General features: G+C 52.4%; 1 protein-coding gene across 1 annotated transcript; it reads right to left on the minus strand.

Moving 5' to 3' along the window:
- Positions 1-1,760: 1,760 nt before the first annotated feature.
- Positions 1,761-13,094, minus strand: MCM3 (minichromosome maintenance complex component 3). Its single transcript, XM_027738331.2, has 17 exons — positions 12,860-13,094; positions 11,921-12,033; positions 10,868-11,076; positions 10,276-10,406; positions 9,821-10,059; positions 8,996-9,104; positions 8,208-8,361; positions 7,120-7,251; positions 6,449-6,657; positions 5,805-5,979; positions 5,504-5,630; positions 5,052-5,202; positions 4,766-4,906; positions 4,439-4,545; positions 3,804-3,886; positions 3,171-3,246; positions 1,761-2,941 (listed from the first exon to the last, which is right to left on the minus strand). The coding sequence occupies exons 1-17, from the start codon at positions 12,938-12,940 to the stop codon at positions 2,743-2,745; spliced, it is 2,436 nt and encodes an 811-aa protein (XP_027594132.1). The 5' UTR covers positions 12,941-13,094; the 3' UTR covers positions 1,761-2,742.
- Positions 13,095-22,776: the final 9,682 nt, after the last annotated feature.

The raw sequence follows: 22,776 nt of genomic DNA on the forward strand, positions 1-22,776 counted from the left end.
GATCTTCCCTACTGAGCCCCTGATATTACTCAAGCCAGGTTTCTTAGAATTACAACCTCCATTCTATTCTCTCCTTGCTTTCCTTTTAAAATGTCACACACCCCATCATCATTTTCATCCACTATGGAATTTTTAGGTTTTTTTCCCCATCAGTAAGAACAAAGCCTGTAAATTTAATATAATAGCAAATAATATTATATAAATATTATAACAAGCGTTACCTTGTTCCCTGGGAGAAGACTAACCCCCATCTGGCTCCCCCCTCCTGTCAGGGAGTTGCAGAGAGGGAGAAGGTCCCCCCTGAGCCTCCTTTTCTCCAGGCTGAGACCCCCCCACCTCCCTCAGCTGCTCCTGGTGCTCCAGCCCTTTCCCCAGCTCCGTTCCCTTCCCTGAACACACTCCAGCCCCTCAATGTCTTTCTTGTCGTGAAGGGCCCAAAACTGAAATACATTTTTATAATATATATTTTTTTATAATATATATAAAAATACAGCAGATGTTCATGTGGCTGAGCATCCAGGAACTGGATGATCTCTCTGGTGGTATCCCAGATTCAGGCTGTTGGTCAGATCCAGCTGATCCCCACAAACCTCTCTGCCTGTGGGAGTTGTTTGTTTTTCCCATGTCACCAAAGGCCCCTCTGCCTTTCCAAGTTTCCAGGATAGACCGAGGTGGCCACCAGCAGCCGGGGGAGGTAGGCAGCCACATCCTACCACTCCAGGCTATGGGATAAATAAAATAAACCAGATTTATCTACCCTGGAGCTCCTCCTGGTGTCCTATCTCGGGAAATTCAGTTTCAGCGGTTCCCCAGCTGTAAGGGCAGGAAAAACACCAAACCACAGAATCATGGAATGGTTTGTGTTGGAAAGGACCTTAAAGTTCATCTCATTTGGAGCCCTGCCATGGGCAGGGACACCTTCCACTATCTGAGGTTGCTCCAATCCCCATCCAACCTGGCTTTGAACACTTCCAGGGATGGGGCAGCCACAGTTTCTCTGGGTAACCTGGGCGAGGGCCTCACCACCCTCACAAGGAAGAACTTGCTCCCAATACCCCATCTCACCCACCCTCTGGCAGTGGGAAGCCATTCCCCCTTGTCCTGTCACTCCAAGCCGTTGTCCAAAGTCCCTCTCCAGCTCTCCTGGAGCCCCTTTAGGTAGTGGAAGGGACTCTAAGGTCTCCCAGGAGCCTTCTCTTCTCCAGGTGAACACCCCCAGCTCTCCCAGCCTGTCTCCATCAGAAACCATCTGTGTGTTTTACTCACCTTCACCAATCTTTGCAGTTTTATGAGACCAAACACTGTCTGTGGGTCTGAGGTGGAAGCACAATACATCCAATCAGAGATCTTTAGGAGGCTGCAAACATGCAAAATCCCCTCCAAACCCACTGTCATGGCTCTGTTGGATGAGAGAAGCTCAAAAGTCCAGCTTTTATAGTCCAACAGGTCTGTCTGCAGAAGAAAAATGAGGGAACCCTCTCCCACGGACACTGAGATGCTGCCAAGATGCAGAGCTCCAGGTGGGCAGAGGCAGGAGCTGCCCACATTTATTGCCCACCCATCTCACAGGAATTTCTGCATGTATTTGGTCCACCAAGCCAAAGGCACATGGTGGATAGACATTCCCAAGCCCATTCCTGAGCCAAAATGGGCTGGCAGCTGCCTGAAGGCTTTGCAGAGCAGCACAGGTCCCCAGAAGGGTGCAGAGCTGTATCCCCACAAGTGGGTATTTTAAATCCAAGTAAGCAGAAAGCCATGGATTAAACAATATAGACATTTTTATTTATCAAATTAAGATTTATGGCATCCAGAAACAAGAGAACATGAGCTGTGCGGGTGTCTGGGGATGGGCAGGGACAACAGCAAACAGCCAGTGCTGTTCAGGGGCTTCTCCAAAGCTTCATCTCAAACTCACCAGGATGAAAAAAAGAAATTAAAAAAAATCCCAAACCTTCAGCAGCACTGGATCACAAGCAGCAAAAACTGGTCTCACTGTGGAGTCAGCTTTTCTTGAAAGCCATCCCCAGGGAATGATTCCAGGCTGAAAGGAGGAGCAGCTGGAGATGGAACCCATCTGTGCCAGGGACACATTCCCAGGGCAACTCTGAACACCCATGTCCTTCCCTGGGGGCAAAACTCCCACCAGGGTTGTGAAATCTTGAAATCAAGCTGACCATGGGCAATGGAGCACGTCAGACCACACCTGTCCCTCCAGCACTAGGAATCATCCTCCACAAGATGGGTGGGAAAAGTAGAACCAACAAGACAGGCATTAGGCATCTTTCCTTGTGAGACAAGCAGATCTAGGCTATGTAATTGGGGAAGAAAAGGGAAAAATAAAAGCTTCACTAGTAGTGGAGCTCTCACATTGCTTCTCACCACCACTACTAAATGTTGGATTCCTAAATCCAGATTTTTTCATTAAAAAAAAAAATCCACCAAAAAGCCACCAAAGCTAAAAACAATACATTAAGAACATTAATGGTTTGCTCTTAGGTTTTTCCTTTCATCTCCTTGCAGAAACAAGCCTCTTCACAAATGCTCCACTTTGAAGACAGTTAACAGCTTCCAGAGCTCCTGGCTCTTCTTTTGTGCCAGCAGTGCACAGAAAGGAAGTGCAGAGACTTGAGCTCCCCAAAGTCCAGCTCAGCCAGATGAAGGTTTCAGGAGAGAGCTGAAGGCAAACACAGAGAGTCTCCAGACTGAGAGTCCACAAAAACGTGGGATCTTCCACCCAGAGGCTCAGATTAAGAAGATAATGTCATCAGACACCATGATCTGGTTGTCATCCTGCATGTGGGCCAAGGCCCCCTTCACCTCAGCCAGCGAGAAGGGCTCGGGGTTGTCGCGGTTGATGGACTCCATCACATTCTTCAGACCCACAGACTGGGCGTGGGAAGTTTTGAAGACCTCCAGGAGAGCAGCCTTGAACGCTTTCAACCTGGTCAGAGGAGAAGTAATCACCCTTAGAGACCACACACAAGTCTTTCCCCTCCTTCCCAGCCCAGGATGCCACAGCCCTTCCCCATTCCAGAAGCAGCACTCGGCAGGAAAGCCAAAACTGGAGCTGGGAGCACCAAAGATGCATCTCCAGCAATGGGACAACAGCTTGGACCCACTGGGGGGGGGTGGACATGCAGGGGTAGACTCCTCTTCCAGCCCCCCCTCACCTTGGCTCAGCCAACTCCATCTTCTTCTCTTCTCCAGTGGCCGAGGCTTCGGGCGTCTTTGGAGTGTGTGCCTGAACTGGAGCAGAAGGAAGAGTTACCTTCACCCTGCCTGATGTCCAAGCACCCAGACAGCAAAAGCTCTTGGCCTCAGGATGGGTTGGGTGACACCAACCTGCCTCCCAATATTGCTATTTCTGCAGCACTTTGGAAGTGAGTGGAAAAGAATTAAACAGCAATAGAATTATGGAATGTCTTGGGTTGGAAGGGACTTGAAAGATCTTCTCGTTCCAATCCCCTGACATGGGTAGGGACACCTTCCACCAGACCACATTGCTCCAAGCCCTGTCCAACCTGGCCTTGAACACCTCCAGGGATGGGGCAGCCACAGCTTCTCTGGGCAACCTGTGCCAGGGCCTCACCTCCCTCATAGGGAAGATTTTCTTCCCAATATCCCATCTACCCCCGTCCCACACAGACAGGTTTATCTGGATTTGTGGCACTGGATGGTGGCTGCACCATGCCAGGGACCCCAGGAACAGCAGCATTGCTGCTCCCCAGGCTGTGCAGCCCCACCAGGGCTCAAGGCAGCAGCACCCTCAAGAGCCACGTGCCACCAAAACCCGAGGGACTCACCCTGTGGCATCTCCTCCTCGGCATCACTGAAGTCGTAGGGGTCGTAGGAGCCTTCTTCGCCTTCCGTGCGTGCCTTCTTCCTCCTGGGAGAGGGGACAGGTCAGCCCTGCTCCAGCTGAACTCCCAGAAAAAATGGAGTGCAGGAGCCCATGCCCTGAGCTTCTGGAGGTGTCTGCCCAGGAACTCACATGGTGCCTGTGGCTCATAGGTAACCCACCCTCTGGCCACAGATCCTTGCCCATGGCACAGGACCCAGCTGGCACCAGTCCCAAGGGTTGTGGCTGCTATGGAATCACAGAATGGTTTGGCTTGGAAGAACATTAAAGCTCATCTCGTTCCAACATTCTGCCACCTTCCAGTAGACCAGGCTGCTCCAAGCCCCATCCAACCTGGCCTTGAACATTTCCAGGGATTTTTCTGAACACCTTGTGCCAGTGCTTCAAATCTTTGGACATGGCCATCCAGCCAATTCCTTATCCATGAAATAATCATGTCCCTCTACTACAAATTGGGGGCAACGATCCACCTGGCTCAGTAAAATCTGGATTATTCCCCCAAGGCCAGCACTGCCTGTGGCAACCTCAGAAGGGGCTGATGCCCTTTGCATGACGTCCCTCCCTTGCTCTGGTTCTTACCTCCTCATCCTGCGCTCCTCCTTGGGCTGTGACTCCTCATCCTCCTCCTTCTCAGTCTCTGAGTCCTCCTCCACCGGCTTCCTACGCTTCTTCTCCTTCTCCAGCACCTGTGTGGCAAAGGCAGGATGGACTGAGCCCCGTTTTCCACTCAAGTTGCTTTTACAGGACCAAACCCAAGGACCCAAGATCCCACCATGGTGGCCTCATCCCACATTATGTCCAGGAAAGGTCGCACCAGCAGCCCAGGGTGCTCAGCCTGCACCAAGCCCAACCTTTCCAATGGAAACCCCAGGATCCCCCAGGAGCAGAGGGACACCTTTCCCTCACCTTTTTGAAGTAGGCGAACTGCACCAGCTCCAAAGCTGCCTCAGCATCCTGCAGATCCACAGTCTTGTTCATCCTGGCCTTGGCATGGGCTGTGGAGAGGCGGATCAGGGTCTCCAGGGTCCGGGCTGTGATGGGGGAGGTCTGAGGAGAGAGAGAGGGAGGTGTCTCTGTGAGACTGACCCACACCACAGCATCCAAGGTGGGAAACACTCATAAAGGACACAGAGGAGTCTGTGCCTCAGTTTCCCTCCTCCTGGCCCAGCAGGGAGCTGCTCCCAGGGCTCACCCTAGCGATGTCCGAGTTCATCTGGCTCTGGCTGCGCAGGCGGGAATACTCCTCCGCGATGTAACTCGCCGCCTCCTCGGTCAGCACGGGCTTGATCATCTTGGCTACATGGATGTACTTCCTCATGAACTGCATGCTGACAATCTTCTCCCTGTGGGAACATACGTACACCTGTGTTCTCCAAGGCAGGGATGGGATTTCCAACCACTTTTTCCCCACCCTTCAGGGGCATCCAGGTGTGTAGGGAGTTCAGCTCCAGATGTTCCCCACCTTCCTGGCACAAGAGATCAAGCCCAGAGCAAGGCTCCCTTGGCATCCTGCCCATGTACCTCCCCCTGGACCATCGCTGGCAATGGCAATCAGTCACTGCCTGGATACTCAAGCCAAACCCATGAACCCACAGTGCTGGAAACCCCCAGAGAGCTCCAAGGGACATAGGATGAAGGACTCACTTGCGGCGGTTGGGCCCGTGCAGGAGGTCATCGTGTTTCTCATACACCTGGAGCTCCTGTTCCTCCTCCTGCGTGAAGTCAGGGTCATCCGTGGCCAGGATCTCCACAGCGCTGCCCAAAGGCATGGCTGGAGAGGGAAGTGTCACAGAGAACAGGCTTTTAGTCTCTGGAACAAATTCTAAAAGCCACCAAAACCAGTCCCCTGCAAAGGCAGAGGTGCTGAGCCCTAAGAGATGCCACCAAGGGGTGACAACCCACCAAGGAGAGAGACAGGAGCAAGCCAAGGTTACAAGGGACTCACCATCCCCGTCCTGCTCGTTGGGGTTGCGGTAGCGGTGCATCCGCAGGACGTGGTCCGAGATCTCCCTGTCCTGCTCGGGGTCCATCTGGTCCAGCACGATGAAGAGCAGGTCGAAGCGGGAGAGCAGAGAGTCCTGCAGGCCGATGTTCTCCATGGGCGTCTTGTACTGGTCGTACTGTGGAAGGACGTGAGGGGTTACAGGAGACCCTCATGGGCCGGTCCTGGCTGCCAGGGAGGCTGGAGGGACCTCCTCTGGTCAGGCCTGAAGGGATGGATAGGTGTCCTGGCAGCTGGACACCACACCAAAGCCAGCCTGCTGCAGCAGTACAGCTGCTTTTCCCCATCCTGCAAGGTGGCTGTAGCTCTCATTTCCAAGGAAAACAAGTATTTTTCATGATCCCAGATCAGACACCAAGACTGAGACTCATCACCAGGATGAGGGTCCAGTGCCCTGCCCTAGACACCCAGGCAGAATCAAGGTGAAGTGAGAAACTGCAGGAGACCTCTCCCCTCCAGGAGAGCCATGAGCACAAACAGACAACAAACTGACAAGGTCCCATGGATCTCAATCCCAGTAAGAACCAAGTTACCCAAGCTGGGTTTTCCCATCCTGCCCCAGGGAGAGGACTGACAGCGGCACTCACCCGGCCGTAGACGGGGTTGGCGGCAGCCAGGACGCTGCAGCGGGAGTTGAGCCGGGCCTGGATCCCGGCCTTGGCGATGGTGACACGGCCCTGCTCCATCACCTCATGGATGGCCGTGCGGTCGATGTCGGACATCTTGTCAAACTCATCGATGCACACCACGCCCCGGTCGGCCAACACCATGGCTCCCGCCTCCAGGCGGCGCTCACCTGGGATGGGGCAGGAGAAAGGAGGGTCAGTCAACATCCAGCAGCCTCTACACACCTGCTTTGCCATCCCCACCCACCCGTGGGATGAGGATAAGCCTCAAGGAGCAACCTTCAGGGTTGCCCATCTCCCACCGAACTTGACAGCACAGAGGACACTTAGGATAAGGAGCAAGACCACAAGAAGGACAAAATCCAGGCTGCTGCTAGCCATGACATGGGAGACATGAAGTAGAAGAGGAGTAAAGAAGACCACCACCTAATAGAGGTGGAGAAAACATCCCAAAACACCACAATCATCACCATAAAGCTCCAGGTGGAGCAAGTCCTACAAGTGTCACTGCAGAACGAACATTATAAAATCACTCAAGTTGTAAAAGACCTCCCAGATCATGGAGAACAGCAGCCCTGGATCTCACAGAGTCCCTCCCAGGTGGTAATAAGCACCACCCTGATGCTCCTCACCGGTCTCAGGGTCCGTGGTGACAGCAGCAGTCAGGCCAACGCCGGAGGAGCCCCTGCCCGTGGTGGGGATGGCCCGGGGTGCTGTGCTGAGCACGTACCGCAGCAGCTGGGACTTGGCCACAGAAGGGTCTCCTGAAATGGAGAACAGCACCTTTAACAACCACATAATCACCCGGATAACAACTGAATGTCACCTGGATGCCATGTCTAGTTTGGGGGTGCTCAGAGTACGGGCGGGTGGAGTGAAAAGGGGACAGAAGTGGGTTTGTTCACTCTTCAGAAAATAAGGTATCGGACGGTTTTCTTGCCATCATCAAGAGGATGGGAGGAAATACAGAAGATGGAGGCAGAATTTTGAGAGGTGATAGTGATGGGTCAAGAGGCCAGGGGGACAGCTTGGAACACAAGAAATTCTGACTGGATGGTAAAAGAAATGTCCTTGAGGGTGGGTAACACTGGGATAGTGGCCCACAGAGGTTGTGGGACCCTCTATAATCACAAAATGGTTTGGGTTGGAAGAGACTTTAAAGATCATCCAGTTCCAAACCCTGTCATGGGCAGGGACACCTTCTACTACACCAGGTTGCTCCAAGCCCTGTCTAATCTGGCCTTGAACACTTCCAGGGATGGGGCAGCCACAGCTTCTCTGGGCAACCGGGGTCAGGGCCTCACCACCCTCACAGCCAACAATTCCTTCCCAACATCTTATCTAAATCTGTCCTTCTTCAGCTTAAAGCCATTCCCCCTTGTCCTGTCCCTCCAGGCCCTTGTCCAAAGTCCCTCTCCAGCTCTTTTGGAGCCCCTTTAGGCTCTGGAAGGGGCTCTAAGGTCTCCCTAAAGCCTTCTTTTCTCCAGGCTGAACACCCCCAGCTCTCCTAGTCTGTCTCCAGAGCAGAGGGGCTCCAGCCCTGGGAGCATCTCTGTGGCCTCCTCTGGACCCATTCTAACAGTCCACAACCTTCTTGTGCTGAGGGCTCCAGACCTGCAACCTCCAGAGGTCCTGTCTAACCCCAGTTACTCCTTAGAAATGTCCCTTCATCCCACCCCCTGACACCAACCAAGGGTGCCTTTGCCCAGCCCTTCCAGACCTATCAGCAAGATGTTGATGTCTCCTCGGATGCGGCTCCCGTTCTCCAGGATCTTCTCCACCCCTCCAAGCAGCATGCAGAGAATGGCCTTCTTGATGTACTCGTGCCCATGGATGCTGGGAGCCAGAGATCTGGCCAACTGGTCAAAGATATCCTAAGGCAGAAGAGGCAAAGCATGGCCCATCACATGGACTGCAGCAGGTAAGAACAAAGCAATACTTCAATAGAACATTTCAGCCCAAATTTCAGCTTATTCCTATCGCAGAGCCACACGGATGAAAACTATTTAGAAAGGAGAGGACCTTTAGCCAGAGTTTTCTTTCAGTGGGACTCTTCTGAAGTCCTGGATCATCCCGTTACTGTCACCCAAGCAAGCACTGAAAGCAGTGAGAGCAACAATTGCTCCTCTACACACTGTAGAGCAAAGCTCTGAGCATAAGACTAGGCTGGGGCAGTATCTCGCTCTGGTTTGGGGTTTGAAGCAGGAGGTGCTTCTCCTGCAGCAGAAATTCCCTGGAAACCAGCTGGCAGGGTCATGACACAGCAGAGCTGCCAGCAGGAAGGATGCTCTGCCCTGCAAGCAGCACAGAAGCAGCAACAGAAACAAGATCTGATCACAGCCTGAGCAGAAAACTCAAAGAAAACAAGTTGGAAAATGCAGCAACGTTGCCAAGAGGGTTGAAGAGTTACTTGCAACCCAACACCCTCCTTAGCCACATGCCAAGCTGCTCTGGCCAAAACTTCATGCCCAGACACAAGCCTGCCTTCCAGATGTGAGACCCAAATACCTTGGAGCGGCTCTTGCTGAATCTCTTGATCTTGGCCACATCAGCAGCAGAGTAGAGAGGCCGCACGTCTTTGCTCATCTGCTTCACGTGGCAGGCGATGAGGATAGTCCTGGAGAAGGGACACAGCTGTGGTCAGGTCTGCAAACCCCAAAAAGACCCCAGAGAACTTCCACTTGCTCTAGGAAGCCCTGGAGGGGGGTGGGAAGCTTCAAGAGCTGTAGCCCCCTCGATCTGATTGCTGTGCCACCAGAGAAGCATCTTTAAGAGCATCCAACCCCCTCTGGGCACAGCTGGAAGTCACAGCTACACACTGTGAGGGGAGACCTCATCACAGGCTGCAGCTTCCTCACAGCTGGGCAGCCAAGGGGCAGGCACTGACCTCTGCTCTGTGGCCAGTGACAGGACTTGAGAGAATGGCTGGAACTTTGTCAGGGGAGGTTTAGGCTGGATATTGGGAAAAGATTCCTCACCCAGAGAGAGGTTGGGCATGGAACAGGCTTCCCAGGGCAGTGGTCATTGCCCTAAGCCATGGCCCTAAGCCAGAGCTCAAGAAGTGTTTGGACAACACTCCTGGTGGGATTGTTGGGCCTGTCCTGTGCAGGGCCAGGAGCTGGACTCAGTGATCCTTGTGGGTCTCTTCCAATGCAGAATATTCTGTGATTCTGAGGCTGATGCTCAAGGATCAAGGTGCAAACCACTCCCAAGTGATTCAAGCCACTGTTTGCCCCAGCTCAGGGATGGCCACCTGGCTGTCCTCGGTCTCACCTTCCAGAGATGTGACCCGACCAAACAGGGTGGGAGGGCTGAAGCCCAAAGAAGGCTCACCTGAAAGTCCCCGAGGTGTATCCCCCTTTCTTCCCTGGCAGGCAGCGGTATGTCCCCACCACCTGGATACGGTCCCCAGGCTTCACTTTGTCCACAAGGTCATCATCCAGAACCACATCCACTGAGCGTGGCAGCTGCCCCGCCGGGGCCTTCTCGGGCATTTCCTGGATGGTGATGGTCTGGTGGTCCTTGTAGACTGAGAGGCCAAACTCTGTCTCCAGGGGGTTGTTCTCTTCATCCTAAAAAGCAGGAACCCCAATAAAAAGATTAGCACCACTTTTCAGGAACACAGGGAGAAGAAGTGAGTCAGGTAAGCAGGAGGAAGACAGGCATTACCCAACACGCACATGACTGCTGGAAAGGGCTATTTTAGCAGGACTGAAGGCTGGGCTTTACCAGCTGACACATTCTCCCCCGAGGAACCTGCTGCTTCCCACAAGGCTAATTCCCCTCACCTTTGTAGGGTAGATGGCACTGGATGGGAAGGCATCCAGGGAGGTCATGTCCGTGTATCGGCGCTCAATTGTCTTCTTGGTGGCTGGGCAATAATGGACACTCCGGACGATCTTTGGACGAACTAGAGAGCCTGAGGTTGGAAAACAGAGGAGTCAGAGGCTGGGATGTCCCTCCCTTCTGTCAGCAGAGAGTCCTCAGCAGAATCTCCAACACTAAACTGCACGTGGGTCACAATCCTCTGCCAACCATGGACAGGATTTGCTGAGCTCAAAGACCAACCCAACACCCCCGACCTTCTGCCAAGCCCCCTGTTCCCTGGCCCAGACTGCCAGGACGCAGAATCACAGAAGGCTTGGGTTGGAAGGGACCTGAAAGACCTCTGGGCAAAGGCCTCGCCACCCTCAAAGGGAAGAATTTCTTCCTAAGATCCAATCTAAATCTACCCTCTTTCAGTATAAAGCCATCCCCCCCCGTCCTGTCACTCCACGTCCTTCTCAAAAGCCCCTCTCCACGCCATGACTCCTGGAGGGCTCCAGCTCTTCCACAGCAAACACCTGGTCCCACCAGCCCTGAGTTGTCCCTCAGTCTCACACTTTGTCACGATGCCCTCCACGCAGACGATGCAGCTGAGGAAAGAGGCCGTCAGTGTCCGTGGGGACACGTGCTTGGAGCCAAAGCTGCCCTCCAGCCCGATGTAGAAGTCCTCGTACTGCTTGGCGTAGGTGGCGTCCACGGAGGCAACGAAATCCTTCAGGGCCCGCTGGAAGGCCATCAGCTCCTCAAAGGCATGGCTCAAGAGCCTGCAACACAGGGAGGTGACAATGCAGATGGATCAGCCCCTCCTGCCCTCCTCCTCAGCACTTGTCCCATTTCCCCCACGTGCTCCACAAGTAGGGAAACACCTTAAAAGTCCATCACAGCTCTGCGTGAGGTCCACTGGCACCACATTCAGAAGATGAACAAATCCAAGCACATCTGGGAAATTTCACATGTCCCGTGGGCAAGCCTGATCAAAAATATCCCTATGCATCCTAAACAAGGTTGAGGGAGCTGTGGGTGTCCTGCCTAGAGAAGAGAAGGCTCCAAGGAGACCTTAGAGCCCCTTACAGTGCCTAAAGGGGCTCCAAGGGAGGTGGAGAGGAACTTTGGACAAGGGCCTGGAGGGACAGAACAAGAGGGAATGGCTTCCCACTGAGATAGGACAGGGTTACATGGGATATTGGGAAGAAATTCTTCCCTGGGAGGGTGATGATGCCCTGGAAAGGTTGCCCAGAGAAACTGTGGCTGCCCCAATCCTGGAAGTGTCCAAGGCCAGGTTGGACTGGGTCTAACCAACCTGGTCTAGTAGAAGGTGTCCCTGCCCATGGCAGGGAGGTTGGAACCAGAGGAGCTTTAATGTCCCAACCCAAGTCATTCCATGATTTATATCATATAACCACCTCCAGTTTGCTGCAAAAGCTTTTTGCCAAAATTGTAAGTTTACAAGCTTGGAAGGGATGGGTCTCGTGGGGGAAAAGAGCAGGTGCACCTTTTCCATGGGATCTGGTGCATAGGACAAAGTTTGGTCCTTCCCTGCCACAATGGACCTGCAAAACCAGAGCTGGAGCTACCTCTCAGATAGGTGCCCCCCCTGCCCACCCCCACCTGTTGGCTCTCCTCTCGTTCTTCCTCCGCAGGTCGTTGATGTTGACGAGGAGCCGGCACTGGTTGTCACTGATCATGTCCCGGACCTTGCCTTGGTAAATCCCTTGGTCTTCCTGCAAGTGGCAGCAGGGGAAAGACACAAAAAAACCAACTCATTTTGCATTCTCGCCTCTGTGAGACACCCCCCAGGAGCGATTCCTGCACAGCTTGACTCCCTTTATTCCCTGACATGGCAACACAGGGACCAAGTGATCCCCCACCTCTGGAGGTTCATGTGGGGATGAAGGGGGGGCACAGGGACAAGATACTGCCCAACTCCCAGGGAGGAAGAAGGGGAGGGTGAGGGGCACAGGGACCAAATGCTCCCCAACACCGAGGGGACATATTTGGGGGGGAGGGATAGGCACATAGGGACCAGGTACTCTCTAACCCCCCCAGGGGTACATATTGGGGGCGGAGGGGTCATAGGGACCAAGTGCTGCCCAGTCTCAGGGGTTCAAGGGGGTCGGGGGGCAGAGGCACCAAGTGCTTCCCAACCCCGAGGATTCAAGGGGGTGGGGGGGCATAGGGACCAGGTGCTCCCCATCCCCGGGACTACATATTGGAAGGGGCATAGGAACCAGGTGTTCCCTATAGACCCTGGGGGGGTCCTATAAAGGGGCCAGGTGTTCCCCACCCCCGAGGGGTACATATTGTGGGCGGGGAGAGCATTGAGACTAAGTGCTGCCCAATCTCAGGGGTTCAAGGGGCAAAGGGACCAGGTGCTTCCTGCTCCTGGGGGAGTCTATAGGTGGAGGCAAAGGGACCAGGTGTCCCCCACCCCCGAGGGGTACATATGGGGGGGGGGGGGGGAAAGAGGGTGGGCACACGGACCAGGCGGTTCCCAGCCCCAAAGGGCACAGAGGGGATGCAGCATCCGCGTCTCCCAGCTCGTCTCACCTCATCATCCAGGAAATCGAGGTAGTCGCGCTGCGCCTCGCGCAGCTCCGCATCCTCCAGCCCGCCCGCCGGCGCCGCCATGCTGTGGCCGCTCGGGGGGAGATCTCGCCGCCGCCGCTTCTGCTGCTGCCGCTGCTACAGGGCAAGGCGCTGATAGCTGAAGGGAGCCGGACTGGCCCCGCAGCGCCGCGATCCTACCCCGCAATGGGAGAGCCCCGACCTTCACCCCCCCCTTGCAGGCGCCGCACTCCCGTTTGGCGCCAAACAGGGGCCCTTTCCCGCCACCACGCGGGAAATCCGCCCCGCGGCGCTGCTGATTGGTCGGCACGGCCACGCACCAGCCAATGGAACAGCGGAAGAGTCCGTAGAGGAGTGATGGACAGGAGCTACATCCTATCAGAGAGTGGGGGGGGCGGGACGAGGGGCCGCGGTGTCCCGCGGTTCGGGGCGGGGGAACTGGGACCGGGGCAACCGGGAGGTCCCAGCTCCGTTCTGAGGATCCGGCCACTGCTTTTGGAAGTTACCGACCGCCTGAAAATGCTACTTTAAGAAAAAAAATAAAATAGAAAAAGCGCTAACCCGAAAACAACAAAACAAAACAAACAAAAAAAAAAAAAAAGAAAGAAAGAAAAAAGAAAATAACAAACAAACAAATAAAACCCCAACAAAAAAAATAGGTTTTGGCGGGTTTTTTAGTAATATATTTTGGAGAGCGCCATTTCCGGGTGTCTTCTCCCCATACGGGCTGCGTGGGGGTCTCTTTTCTCTTTAACACGGCCCGATGTGACTCCAGGAGCTTGGGGATGAACACATAAAAGCGACAAGTCCTGTGGTATTCATAATGACAAAAGTGATTTTGGGTGTGTCTTAGAATCACAGAATGGTTTGGGTTGGAAGGAAACTTAAAAGCTCATCCCATTCCAACCCCCTGCAGGGCCACCTCCCACTATCTCAGGTTGCTCCAAGCCCCGTCCAACCTAGCCTTGAACACTTCCAGGGATGGGGCAGCCACAGCTTCTCTGGGTAACCTGTGCCAGGGCCTCACCACCCTCCCAGCCAAGAATTTCTTCCCAAAATCTAATTTAAACCTGCCCTTTGTCAGTGGGCACCCTTTGTCCCATCACTATCTACTCACGTATAAAGTCCCTCTCCCTCCTTTTTCCAAGGCCCCATTAAGTCTTCTGAGAGGTTTTTGTAGGCAGAAATCAAAGGGGAAGTGGAGACAGTGATGCCTGCTGGGTACAGGGAAACCTCTGCTCCCCCTTAAAACAGCATGTTGGTATCCCTTAAAAGTCTTTATCTAAACTCTGTTTAAAAATAGAAAAAGAATAAAAAGCTTGACAAAAATATTTCAATCAGCAGGGCATACTGGGCACCCAAGCTTGGCATGTTCCCTGGATACTGGAGCTAACAGCAGTTTATCCAGGGAAATACTGGAAATAAATATTCACCCAGGGTCTGTTGGGCTGTGCAAACGCTGAGGCACAACATTCCCAGTGCCTGACCTCTCCGGAGGGAGCAGCTGCGATTCGTGCTTCGGAAGAGGAGCAGGAAACAGCCTCTGCCCTATTTCCCATTTTCTCTTTGTGTGCCTGGATCAGGTCGATCCTTGGAAATGTTGCTGGTAACACTGTGGCCAGTTCAGGATACGTGTGGCTCAAGTCCTGGGTATTTGTCCCACTTATGAGAGATTTTTTTTCACGTTGTTTTGAATCAAAGTGAAAGTTCAAGAGTTTCTCTTTTAGCCCTTTGGGCCCTTCCCTGGAATAATTTCATGGATTATTAAGTCTGGCAGGTTGGCAGGAATAAAGGATCTTGTGCTCTCTTGCTGTTTTGTTTTTTTCTTTTTTCATTTTTCTTTTTTTCCCCCTTTCCTTTTTCTTTTCCTTTTTCTTTTTATTTTCCTTTTGTTTTTCATTTTCCCTATTTTTTCCCCGTCATGTCCCAAGTTTCTCTCCTAGCTCCAGAGATGCTCTCTGCAGCTGGAATACCCTCCCCACCTGTGCACACTCACCAGCACCTATTTCCCTACAGATGCTCCTTAGCTCTACCCTTTCCCCCTGATTTCCTGGAGATTCCTTGTTTTCATGAGTGGAGGAAGCACAAAGAAGAGTGAACAGAGAAAAACTTTCCCCCTGCCACAGAGATAGAGAGATATGGAGATAAAGATTTTTTATTATATATATATTTATATTATGTATTTTATACATTTATATTATCTATTATATTTATATATAAAGATAATATAAATATATTAAATATAGATATAGATATAGATATAGATATAGATATAGATATAGATATAGATATAGATATAGATATAGATATAGATGTAGATGTAGATAGATAGTATAAAGATATTTAACTAGGCACACCAGCCATGAGGATATAAACTGGCTGGAGGAATCAGCCTGTGTAAGTCCCTGAACAAAATATGATTTATCCTATTTAAATTGGCAGAACCTGCCATAAGATTTCACCTCTGGGACAGTTTTCCTCTTCCTGCAGCAGACAGACTAATAAATCCAGCCATGGACACAGCCCGTGTGCTCCACTGCAGATAAAATATGAATGGAAAAATAAAATATGGATGCAAAGCACCCCGTGAGCACAGCACAGAGCAGTGCCAGAGTGGGATTCAGACACATATATGTGGATTGCACAAGATCTCACCTATATTTAAGTGGTCAGAATGAATCCCAGCCCATGGATCACTGTGGTTTTCCTCCTGCTGGGAGCTGGCAGGGCCTCATCACTCCTGCCTGCAAGGTAACAAGAGTTAGGGATAAAAATAACCACTGTTGTTATTCAGGACAGGCCCTATAGCAACTGCTGCGTGCCTGAATAATTCATTGCAGCAGGTCAGGCCAAAGAGGACAGAGGGATGGAGAGAGATGGAGAAGGCTGGGATGATAAAAGCAAGGCAGAGGCCTTTCCTGCCTTTTGGGGCTCCCTGGGAGGGTGCCAAGTCTTCCATGGGTTCACCTCCCTGCCACATTCCCACAGTTACAGGGTGGAGAGATCAAAACAGCTCACAGAGACTTTTAGCACTTCCTATCCCTTGGAAAAAACAGGAATTAAGCTCTTAAATACAGAGAGGGCCGAGGCTGCAGGGCTCCAAAAGCAGAAGGATCAGGGGTGGATGCAGGAGTGATTTCCATGGATGGATTGCACACAAGGGGTGCTGGCCAGAACACCCCACCAGCCCTCAGCATGGATCTTCTCCTCCCTTCCTCACACCTCTGTGTGTCAGCATCCACCTCTCCACCTGGATTCCGAGATCCTTTTATGGTACCTTGTGATCCTTCCAATATTCTGGGGCTTCTTTGTTCTGTGGGCTTTTTTGTTTGTTTGTTTGTTTGTGGGGGATTTTGTTGGTTTTTTTCCCCCTTAGTTCAACTAAATATCAATTTTCAAGCCACAACCCACTTTCCAAGTTCCATCTATTCACTTTCCCTTATGCTGAGCAACTTTGTCTCACCCATGGAGGGCAGGGGAGAGGCTTGTGGTTCATTCACAGCTCCAAAAGAGGGGGGGAAGAACACCCCAAATTCGATGGAGCGTCACCTTATCATCAAGCAAAACACTGGAGTTGAGGTTTCAGATATATTTGTAATAAAACAAGGATAATAACACAGAATGAAATGTTTTCAATGAAAAAAAAAAAACCTCTTTCTGTAATTGAAATATTGTGAAGCAAGACCACCTATGAGATGTTTTCATCAGGGTAAATTTTAAGATTTCCAAGGGATTAAAGGGATTTATCCTTACTGGTCTCTCCTGCAGCTGCAGTTGCAGCAGCTGAGCCCCAACCAGGAAATTCACTCTTGCCAGCAGAGCGTTGTCCTGACTCTCATCACTTCCACACATGTGGAAGATATAATTTAATGCTGAAGGAGCCCTTCTTAATCCCCTATCCTGACCTTTTCCCTAACATAGGCTGGAGAATTTCACTCCATCACATCTGCATCTAGCTCAGGCATTTCTGACATCATTTTCTTGAAGTATTTGCTATTCCCACGCACTCTGGTAAATTTTTAAATGGTTCTAGCTCCTGGTTTTTTCCTAGTTGCGGAGAAGAAAAATATGGAAAATTACTGCCAGTGTGCATGAATGGAATTTCTTCACTGAAAAGCACAGCTGGTATCTCACCAGGAGAGCACAGTAAAGGGGTAAGAACTTAAAGCTCTGACCTTCAGTGCATTTGGATGGATTGTAGCCACCTTCTTGCTTCCCAGAGTAGGAGCCCAGTGCATAGGGATCTGTTTTTCCTCCCAGATGACACTGGCATGGAATCAGCACAATGATGGGAATTTAAAATCTTGTTGTGGTCCTGCTTCTGATAGACAGCTACTCCAGATCCCACAGGAATTCATCCTCTTTTCCTGCTGCGCAGAAGGAAAATACAGCATTTAATAGAAAACCAAAACAAACCCACGGAGGCTGTGCCTGCAGGCACAAGGAAAACTGAATTCCAAAGGAAACCAGAGGAGTGGTTGAATCAACAAAGCTCTGGAGAGCGTGGCTGTGGAATGGGGCAACCCAACCACGTTTCCAGGGAAGTCCAAAGGGCCCAGACACGGATTGCCCGTGGTTTGGTGTTGCTATTTCTGTCTGCTCATCTGCCCTCATGAGTTCTGGCTGTTACTAAAGACAGTGACAGCTGGTTCCTCTTTTTTTCTATTCTCTCATTTTCTCCACTCACCAAGCCTGAAAATCACCCATCTCTATGTAAAACATCCTTGCCTCTGCCTCAGGATCTCTGGGATCTGCCTTCAGCCATAGGTCAGGACCCACTGATCACTTCAGCAAGTGATGCCCAGCTTCAGAACCATAGAATCATGGAACAGTTTGGGCTGGAAGGGACCTTAAAGACCATCATATTCCAACCCCTGCCTTCCACCAGACTAGGTTGCTCCAAACCCTGTCCAACCTGGCCTTGGACGCTTCCAGAGAAGTGTTCAAGTGCCTCATCACCCTCACAGGGAAGAATTTCTTCCCAATACCCCATCTACCCCTGCCCTCTGGCAGTGGGAAGCCATTCCCCCTTGTCCTGTCCCTCCAGGCCCTTGTTCAAAGTCCCTCTACAGCTCTCCCAGCGTGGATCCAGAGCAGAGGGGCTCCAGCCCTTGGAACATCTCCGTGGCCTCCTCTGGACTCGCTCCAGCAGCTCCACGTCCTTGTGCTGTTGTTCCCCAGGGCTGGAGGCAGCTCTGCAGGTGGGGTCTCACCTGAGGGGGCAGAGGGGCAGAATCCCCCCCTCCCCTGCTGCCCACACTGTGGGATGAGCCCAGGACACATGGGAGTTTTTGGGCTGGGAGTGCCCATGGCCAGGGCATGTCCAGCCTCTCACCCACCAGCACTCAAAGTTCTTGTCCCCAGGGCTGCTCTCAATCCATTCTCCACCCCGTAGGAAGATGGGAAGCTGAAGCAATTCCCGCAAGACACGTTAGCAATCATCATCAGGCTGTCACAATGGGCTCCCTGCTCCGCACAAACCACGAGGAGGCAGGAAATTCCTGACCCCAAATTGTCACACACTCCTTGTGCAACATGCGGGGAGCAGCTGATGGTGGCAAAATTATCTGTATCAAGAGTTTCTTTCTGATTGCAGGGGCTGAACTTGGAAACTCGGGGCTTTTTTCTGAGTTGTTAGTCAAAGAAAGCCTTAGTGTTCCGCATCTAAATTTTGCCAAACCACGAGCATCAATCCTTGTCCAGTGGGAAGGAGTTTCATATAGGAACAGATGGGGCAGAAAAATTCTCTTTTACCCAAGCACGATAACAACATGTCAATATACTTTATTACAAGCAAGTACAGGGAAAAGGGAACTCATCCTACTTTCTGGATCCCATGTGGTGTTTGGAATATCTTGGTTATCTTTGGTGCAAAGCTGCTCTGTTGTCCCTCAGCAGCACAGTGTGAACTCTGTGTTTTGGATGCATCTTGGTGAAGGGAGACCCTGATCCACAAAGGAAGCTCCTCTTTTTGGATGATAATTCAAAGCACCCAAAAATAACAGGCCAAACTTTTTGCAGGGTTTATGTGGCATGACAGGGAGGGTCTGTGGGGCCAGCAGGTCAAGAGAGGGGATTCTTCCCTTCTGCTCTGCTCTGGTGAGACCCTACAGGTAGTGCTGCATCCAGCTCTGAGATCCACAGCATCAGAAGGAAGTGGAGCTGTTGGAATGCGTCCAGAGGATGACTGTCCCTGATAGGCTGTCCTGGAGCCAGCTAGCATTGGGTCTGTTTGAAACAGGGGAAGCTTCTGGCAGCTTGTCACAGAAGCCACTCCTGCAGCTATCAAAACCCACTATCAAAACCTGTCCACACAACCCGGAAAAAACTTTAAAGGCCCCTTCCAAGGTCCCTTCCAACCCAAAGCATTCAATGATACATATTTGGGTGGGGAATTACACTATTCAGGACATGTTTGAGGGCACAAAGAGGACTTGAACCCTATCAGATGACTGTAAAGGGTAGGGAGAGCCCAGCCTGGCACAACCTGGTCTTAACTCTGGGAGTGATCTCCTGGGCAAACACAACCACACCTGTGTTTTGCCTTGAACAGAAGTGGGTGATTCATTTCAGGCTTTAAAATGTACATGATAGGGAGTAACAGGGACTGCAGCACAGCAGGGTAAGGCTGGGATGAACTACAGGGCATGGCTTGGCAGGTACCAGTCACCTGAGAAAAGGTGATGGAGACAGAGATCAAAGAGATCTCCCTGTGCAGCATCCACCAAGCTTGGTGTGCAAAACAGGCTGTGAGTACCCACCAAGGAGAGCAGCTATCTTGCACAGATCTGTCCTTTCCCCCTTGTCACAGCTGCCCTGGAGCACTGTCATGTAGATAACAAGGGAAAAACCTTTCATCAGAGCAAAACAGAAGTGCAGGTTGACCCAGCAATGTGGCAATGTCCATGTTCAGCAGGGATGTCCCACCCCACCATCCCTCTCTGCCTGGGTTGTATTTTATGTCCCACCTGATCTCCAGCCTTGCCATGGTCATGGACTGCGTTCAGCTGAGTGTTCCCATTTCTCCTGCGTGAGAAATGATGGAAAGTTGGGTGGAAGAGGAAAAGCCATGACCTTCATCTCACAGCTACTGAGCATCCCTGGAGATTTCATGGAATCACAGAATAGTTGGGGCTGGAAGGGACTGTAAAGACCACCTTGTTCCACCCCCCCTTCCATGCACAGGGACACCTACCGCTATCCCAGGTTGCTCCAAGCCCTGTCCAACCTGCCCTTGAACACTTCCAGGGATGGGGCAGCCACAGCTTCTCTGGGCAACCTGTGCCAGGGCCTCACCACCCTCACAGGAAAGAATTTCTTCTCAATATCCCATATAATCCTGCCCTCTGGCAGTGGGAAGCCATTCCCCCTTGTCCTGTCCCTCCAGGCCCTTGTCCCAAGTCCCTCTCCAGCTCTTTTGGAGCTCCTTTAGGCTCTGGAAAGGGCTCTAAGGTCTCCCTAAAGCCTTCTTTTCTCCAGGCTGAACACCTCCAGCTCTCCTAGCCTGTCTCCAGAGCAGAGGGGCTCCAGCCCTTGGAGCATCTCTATGGTCTCCTCTGGACTTACTCCAGCAGCTCCACATCCCTCTGATGTTGTGGATCCCAGAGCTGGAGGTAGCTCTGCAGGTGGGGTTCACCTGAGCAGAGCAGAGGGACAGAATCCCCTCCCAATTTAAGGAATGCAGGGGGAGGACGATGCAGTATTATGGGTCTTTCAGGAGGATGTTTCTTAGAGGGGCAGAAAATGGGAGCAAGATGTCAGTGAGAGGGTCAGGAGGTGCTGATTCTATCCCATCCTCATCCCTGAGCGAAGTGACAGGGAAAAAATGAGGTCCCCTGCCCACCCTCTTCACCCTGTTGGGTTTTCTCTCCTCACTCTGAGGGCATTGGCTCTCCCCCATGCTGGGAGATGTGTGCTGAGATGTGCCGAACCTTCAGCCAGGCTGGAGTGATCTTATCAGAGCTGGAAAGTCACGTTCCTGGGCTGCCTCTCCACGGATCCTCTCCCTGCAGAACAAACAGTCCTTCTGTTTCCCTTGTAAACCCATCAAGAAACAACAGTTCTGACAGGCTGGAACAGCAAAACCCGCATAAACCAGTAGAGGTTGGAGGGGGGAAAAGGGTACTCTGTACTCCTAAAATTAACCTGCTCCTGGGATCAGGGTGACTTTATAGCTGAATCCATCACTGTGGTTTTGGCACAGCTCAGTCCAGAGTGCATCAGCCTCTCCCAGACATTTCCCAGGCACAGCTCAGGAGCACATGGACCACTCCAGAAAGGCCATTTGGGTGCAAACGACTCTTTTAGGGAGCCAAAATCTAGGGCAAAATTATCCACTCTCGCATGTCCACAGTAAAATCAGGGGGTTCCTCCCCACTCCATGGGAATCATCTGATCTGTCCCCCCTTCTCATGCAGGGCAGATTGCCCAGGTCCATTTTCAATATCTCCAAGGATGGAGACTCCATCACATCTCGGGGCAACCTGTGCCAGTGCTCGGCCACCCTCAAAATGAAGAAGTGTTTCCTGATGTTCAGAGGAACCTCCTGTGTTTCAGTGGGTGCCTGTGGCCCCTGGTCCTTTCTTTTTTAATTTGAACATAGAACCTCCATCCTCAAGAGTGATCTCCATCCTTGGAGTTCTTCATGACACAGTCCCAGGCTCTGGGTAGCCCTTCTTGAGCAGGGGGTTGGACCAGCTTCCCAACCCAATCACCTCATGGTGACTTCTAAGTCCTACAAAGAGTGGCTGAGGGAGCTGGGGGGGCTCAGCCTGGAGAAAAGGAGTCTCAGGCAGGACCTTCTCACTGGCTGCAACTCCCTGACAGTAGGGTGGAGCCAGGTGGGGATCGGATTCTTCTCCCAGGCATCCAGTGATAGGACAAGAGGAAATGGCCTCAAGCTGTGTCAGGGGAGGTTCAAGTTGAACATGAGGAAGAATTTCTTTATGGAAAGGGTCTCCAAGCATTGGAAGGGGCTGCTCAGGAAGGTGGCAGAGTCCCCATCCCTGGAGGTGTTCAAGAAACGACTGGACGCGGCACTCAGTGCTTTGGTCTAATTGACAAGGTGGTGATTGGTCACAGGTTGGACTCGATGATCTCAGAGGACTTTTCCACCCTAAATGACTCTGCGATCCTATGACTTTACATCCTGATGTCTCCCCTTTAGTTCCCTTCCGCAGCCACCAGTGGGGGTGACGGGCTGCATGCGCTCCCACCGGTTCGAGCCGCGCTTTCTCCAGCCTGGGCTGGGCTGCGCTTGGCCAGGCTGAGCTCGGCTGGGCTGAGCTTGGCCGGACTGAGTTTGGCCGGGCTGAGCTCGGCTGGACTGAGCTTGGCTGGGCTGAGCTCGGCTGGGCTGAGCTTGGCTGGACTGAGTTTGGCCGGGCTCAGCTCGGCTGGGCTGCACTTGGCTGGACTGAGTTTGGCCGGGCTGAGCTCGGCTGGACTGAGCTTGGCTGGGCTGCGCTTGGCTGGACTGAGTTTGGCCGGGCTCAGCTCGGCTGGGCTGCGCTTGGTTGGACTGAGTTTGGCCGGGCTGAGCTCAGCTGGGCTGAGCTCGGCTGGACTGAGTTTGGCCGGGCTCAGCTCGGCTGGACTGAGTTTGACCGGGCTGAGCTCGGCTGGACTGAGTTTGGCCGGGCTCAGCTCGGCTGGGCTGCGCTTGGCTGCACTGAGTTTGGCCGGGCTCAGTTTGGCTGCACTGAGTTTGGCCGGGCTCAGCTCGGCTGGACTGAGTTTGGCCGGGCTCAGCTCGGCTGCACTGAGTTTGGCCGGGCTCAGCTCGGCTACACTGAGTTTGGCCGGGCTCAGTTTGGCTGCACTGAGTTTGGCCGGGCTCAGTTTGGCTGGGCTGAGTTTGGCCGGGCTCAGTTTGGCTGCACTGAGTTTGGCCGGGCTCA

Source organism: Pipra filicauda, unplaced genomic scaffold, assembly GCF_003945595.2.
Source record: "Pipra filicauda isolate LSUMZ 115617 unplaced genomic scaffold, ASM394559v2 scaffold24_size8852520_pilon, whole genome shotgun sequence".
Taxonomy (NCBI): Eukaryota; Metazoa; Chordata; class Aves; order Passeriformes; family Pipridae; genus Pipra; species Pipra filicauda.